This window comes from Mastomys coucha, unplaced genomic scaffold, assembly GCF_008632895.1.
Source record: "Mastomys coucha isolate ucsf_1 unplaced genomic scaffold, UCSF_Mcou_1 pScaffold1, whole genome shotgun sequence".
In the NCBI taxonomy this organism is placed as follows: Eukaryota; Metazoa; Chordata; class Mammalia; order Rodentia; family Muridae; genus Mastomys; species Mastomys coucha.
In genome coordinates, this window is record NW_022196891.1 from 36,407,353 (window position 1) to 36,413,069 (window position 5,717).

Below are 5,717 nucleotides of genomic sequence, written 5' to 3' on the forward strand. Positions count from 1 at the left end.
GGGTGGGTGGGATAGGCTTTTTCCTGGGTGTGTGGGGGATCCGGGAAAGAGGTTAACATTTGAAATGTAAATAAAGAAAATATCCAATAAAAAATATTCAAAGAAGAGAACCTCCTTATCACTGCAACTTTACTACCAAAAAAGAAGAAACATACACAATTTTGTTGTTGATTTTCAAGATGCATTTTTTTTAAAAATACTTAAGCTAAAAACTTTTCAGTTTTGATTAACTTAGAAACAATTGTCCCAAGTGATAGTACAAATGTTGACATGCCATGTTTTGGATAGCTGTCTCACTGTATTGATGAAAGTTTATTAAATTTCCAAACAATCCCTTTTCTTAGAAAATATTGAGAATTGTAAGCCTCCTCCTGACATAGCAAACGGTGTGGTTGTTGATGGGTTACTGGCAAGTTACACAACAGGATCTTCAGTGGAGTACAGATGCAATGAGTATTACTTATTGAAGGGATCGGAAACATCTCGCTGTGAACAAGGAGCGTGGTCATCTCCACCAGTCTGCTTGGGTAAGAAAGAGAACACATTATTGAATTTATATATGTGTACATTTACACATTTTTCCTCTGATTTAATTAGGAGACCTGTTGCATCCTAGTATAAATCTACATTTTTTGTAGTTAATTTTTTTGTAAAAAGGGTAAGTATCACATAATTGGATATTTTTAGACATAGTGGACAATCCAATGACATTATGAGTGTTTAAATGTGTAACCTGTTCTTTTATGTGCAGTGTTATGCCTAGATGCATGTTTTCTCTGTAATACTCCCTATCTTAGCTTGCAATGAACATTGCTGATGACTTTCACCCAATTTCTTCTGCAGCCAAATGGTCACCTTTGCTACATTTCATAACCTCATTTGAACTAAATATCGTTGATAATCTTAGATGGTTTCATACCACAATAGTGTCGTGCACAAGCATGAACACAGTGTAAACGTGTTGTCTGTTGTGTGGGGGACATGTTTTCTCCACTTAAAATATTGTATAAATCTACATTTTATATTTTAGGTTTGATATTTTCATGTCTGCATAATATTCCATAGTCTTTGTATACCACAATTTAAATAATCATTTCCTTGACATATTTAATGTTTGACATTTTTACATAATAACTAATGCATTTTGTAACAAAATAATTTTGTACTTAGAATTTCATTTTTTTCTTTAAAAAGTTAATTACATTTATTTTTCTCCTATTTTTATTTTCTTACAATTTTTTTCCCCAGTGTTCCTGACTTGGTATTTCGAGACCACACATCTGAAATTTTATTTTTTTCTTAAATAGACTCATTCTTCAGATATTTAATTTTGGTTTATAACATTCCCAGTTTTCTTAAGCTTTGTCAACTGAAGTAATTTTAATTTGTTTCATTTAAGTATAACTTGGGCAGCTTTCAGTTTTCTAAATGTATATAGGTTTGTTTTCATTTTCTACTTTCACGTGCGCTATAGAAGCGTAATGTATATAAATCTTTGAGCATCACATAAGATTAGAAATATTTTTCTTGATTTTATTTTTATTTATACTGTTTTAAAACATAGACACCTTCAGTATTAGCCTTTGTGGTCTCTATACTTCAAGTCATTTTGAGAATGCTATACCCATCAAATCAAATACATGGTCAACTACAATCTCTCTGTTACTATTACGTTGTCATAAATGCTTTGATATTAGGTTCTTGGTGATGTGACTGATATTTTGTTGAACTGAAATGTAGTCTGAGGACAGAGCTTAGATTAAAATAGCAGTGAAACAACTTCCTAAGGCATTGCAAGATTTAAAGAAATTCCATCCTGTTCCTGGAACAATGGCCATAAGACATTCTGACCTGACAGTAATGAATCAAAGCATATGCTGAGTGAAGGTCACTTTTGTTGGCAGGGTACAATGCGAGAGAGAGCATGAGCAGCTCATTATCTCTTAGACTCAGTAGTTCTTCCACCGCAGGTTCAAACAACTGTGTAAGGGGCTCAGTTTTCCATCTCAATCAGTATTCAGACATGAGTCTCTCCAGCCTCTCCCTGCTCATCTCCTCATTCTCATAATGCTTCAGCCATACTGCTTTCTTTATCTTTGCCAAGATTTCACCTCCAGACGACCTTTATATTGATTGCCCCCCAATATCGGAAAAAGACCAGATTCAATCCTTAACAACCATTATCAAGTGTGCTTCTCTTTTAGGTTTCCTAGAATCATTTTACTTAAAAGGGCACACTCCCTTCCTTCAGCTTTTATGACAAACCTTCCTCTACACTCCTCTTCTGCCCTTTAACTTAAGTGCAGCTGTATGGTGATCACAAATCACAACACTTTATGTATTTATTTTATCTATGATTTACCATGGGAGCTTCTGTTGCAGCAAAAGCTCTGTGAGTTCTTATAGCTAGGTGTGTAATGAATGCCAGGTTCTCTGTAAGCATTTATAAATTAAATGCACTTTCTGTTTCAAGGTCATTAGTTAATTTAAAATTTTTGTTCACATTGCTTGTTCATGACTTGGAATAATATTTTGATTTTGAAAACTATTTGGTTTAAATCCATATCATCATGAAAATAAGAAATATATAGTTAATTAATTTAGAAGTCATAAAGTATCTATTTTACTATCTATATTGTCGTATCATGGGCCTGTGCTTTAAGACCAGATTGAGGAAGTTTGTGGCCTGAACCTTGACAAAGAGACAAAGAAGGCTCTTGCTAAGGCAGGAAAGCAAGCCCAGTTCTTTCCCCCTCTGTTGCCTTCACAAAGGAGATCTGGCCATGCCTCTCCTGTGGCTTGGTGTCTATCTCCTGCAGATGTAGAAGTGACATCTTTCTTTCCCAAATCCCCAAATCATCTTTAAGTTACATACATGCATCCTATCTAAGGGCTCCCAGGTAAGTGCCTCCAAGGCCAAACTCCTCGTCAGCATCCCCAGTAGTAAACATAGATATTACCTGAAAGTATCCACAGCCTGGGGAAAAATTTATAGAAAGTAAGTGATTCCTTTTGTCCCAGGGGTTCCTGTTTTTGCCTACTTCCTGAAACCTGGAGCCATGTGAGTCCTTGATGTTGTGGTCTGCATAAAAATATGCCTCAGTTCCTGTCTGTGTCTCTACACATTACTTCTTCATCTAACATGGATGTGTGATTTCTAATAATGATGAACGTCAAATGTATACTTTTGGTGACTACTATAATATGTATTTAAAAAATGTATTACATACTTGTCAGATTACTGATGACTTTAAAAGATCATTTTTGTTTTTCAGAGCCATGCACTATTGATGTGGATCACATGAACAGGAATAACATACAGTTGAAGTGGAAATATGAGGGCAAGATTTTACATGGAGACCTAATAGATTTTGTGTGTAAACAGGGATATAATTTGTCACCATCGACCCCACTGTCTGAGGTATCCGTGCAGTGCAATAGAGGCGATGTGAGATACCCCGTGTGTGTTAGAAGAGGTAAAGGAATAATGTTGGACATGCTCAGTACCTGCGGTCTTCTGATAACAGTTGGAAATAATTTAGTTCTTTGCTTCCAGTCAGCATATGTGTTCACAAAGGAAGATCATACTGACAGTTTACACTAAAAGAATAATTGTGATGGGAAAATGGGCAGATTTCATAAATAACCCCAGCTTGTCAGAGGCTGATTTCCCCCATGCAGAAGTCCTCTAAAGCCTTCATTTATTCAGGATTTGCTGGGATCCTTTGGCTTAAGAATGGGTTTAGAGCATAATGTGAGAGATTTTATTTATTCCGTAGATCTAGCGGCTGTTTCTTTTAATAAGAGAAAAGAAAGATATGTATTAATATTGCATATTAATACATTTGGAAGGCATATGATTTAGGGCAAATAAATGTTTATACATTTTCATCTTTGGTTTGACTGAAAGGGAAAAGGAAAATATTAAATAATTTTGTCAAGGTTTTGCTAGTTGTAAATGTGCATTCAGGTTTTACAGCATGAAATCCTAACTATGATCATTCACTAATAGTATGGTATTTATTGGCCAATTAATTCAGTATGAGAAATAGTTAATTGCCTTAATACTTGTAAGTCAGTGAAACATCTCATTTTATTTCTGTAGCAAACACCAAAAACCGAAAGTTCATCATAGCAATTGTTCTATTCTGTAAAATCTTGTTTTTTCAGAATCTAAAGGGATGTGTGCATCTCCTCCAGTGATAAGGAATGGAGGTGTCGTCAGTTCAGCAGCCAGCATCTATGAGAATGGCTCCTCAGTAGAATACCAGTGTTTTGAAAATCATTTCCTACAAGGATCTCGGGATGCCTATTGTGTAGACGGAGCATGGACTACACCACCATCGTGTCTAGGTATGTGCTGCTAAACACCCTTCTTTCACTGTGCCATTGAGAAATGACGTGATATTGAGATAACACTTAGCTTTCTTTACTTTTTTTATTGATGCTCCTATTTAAGCCCAGGCTTCCGGTTTTCCTCTCTCTGAATTATGAATAACTATAGTGTGCTTACTCTTCAAATGTTTATTAAGTACAAACTATCCATTACATATGAATTTTATGTTAGGTTTTAAGATGAATAACCCATAATGTCATACAGAAATTATTTAGTGTGGCTGAAACTATAGTATAATATAGAGTATTCAGAACACATTATATACATGTATGGAATTATCAAATAGCTGAATTGATCATTAAAAAAATTAAAAAGTTTGTCAGACAAAAATAATGCTAATAATATCTCCAGGCCTTAAACTACATATAGAATTAGAGGGCACAGCTCACTAATCCAGCATGTGGAAGAAGACAATGTGCAAGTGTCCCAGAGGCCTGGAGAGTAAAGGAATGACTTCATAAAGGAATGACATCATAAATGAATGGCTTCATAATGGATCTCAGAAGCCAAGGGTTCATAGTATGTGTCTTAATATCAGTTATTAAGAGACATACTGTGAATTCTTTGTACATTTAAATTCTTTTCTCATTTTAATTCTTTTGATTTTTTTTGTATGGTGATTTGTTTTTCTTAGATGCATAAAAATCCAAGCAGTTAAAATATGGATGATGGCTGCCCTATGTGATTTCAAGATAGAACTCATTTAACAATGAAATACTTTTTTAACTGTCTTTGTGCCCACTTTCCCATTTCATAGACCTAACTTTGAAATTTATTTTTTATTTACATTTTTTCTTTTTTTTATTAGATATTTTCTTTATTTACATGAAAATTTCTCCTTTCCCAGTTTCCCCTCCAAAAAAAAAAAAAAGAAACAAACAAAAACAAACCCCTGTTGCCTCCCCCCTCCCCATGCCTGCCACCCCACCCTCTCCCACTTATTGGCCCTGGCATTCCCCTACACTGGGGCAAAGAACCTTCACAGGGCCAAGGTCCTCTCCTCCTATTGATGATTGAATTTGCAATCCTCTACTATACAAATGCTGCCAGAACAATCAGAACCCTCCATGTGCAGTACTTGGTTGGTGGTTGAGACCCAGGGAGCTCTGAGGGTACTAGTTAGTTCATATTGTTGTTCGTCCTAAGGGGCTGCAAACCCCTCAGCTCCTTTGGTCCTTTCTCTAACTCCTTCACTGGGGACCCTGTACTCAGTTCGCTGGATGGCTCTGAGCCTCTACGTCTATATTAGTCAAGTACTGTCAGAGCCTCTCAGGAGGTAGCTATATTTAGGCTGGCTTGCCCTTCCTTCAGTCTCTGCTCC

General features: G+C 35.8%; 2 protein-coding genes across 3 annotated transcripts in view; one reads left to right on the plus strand and one right to left on the minus strand.

Moving 5' to 3' along the window:
• The window catches only part of F13b (coagulation factor XIII B chain), a 186,436-nt gene that overhangs the window by 171,313 nt on the left and 9,406 nt on the right, over positions 1–5,717 (plus strand). For both annotated transcript variants that reach the window (XM_031384240.1, XM_031384247.1), the window contains 3 exons: positions 345–527; positions 3,276–3,476; positions 4,171–4,353. In XM_031384240.1, the coding sequence (XP_031240100.1) occupies positions 345–527; positions 3,276–3,476; positions 4,171–4,353 (567 nt within the window). The remainder of the gene's footprint in view (positions 1–344; positions 528–3,275; positions 3,477–4,170; positions 4,354–5,717) is intronic.
• LOC116069714 (complement factor H-related protein 2-like) overlaps positions 1–5,717 on the minus strand; it is a 187,601-nt gene that overhangs the window by 25,867 nt on the left and 156,017 nt on the right. The window lies entirely within an intron of this gene.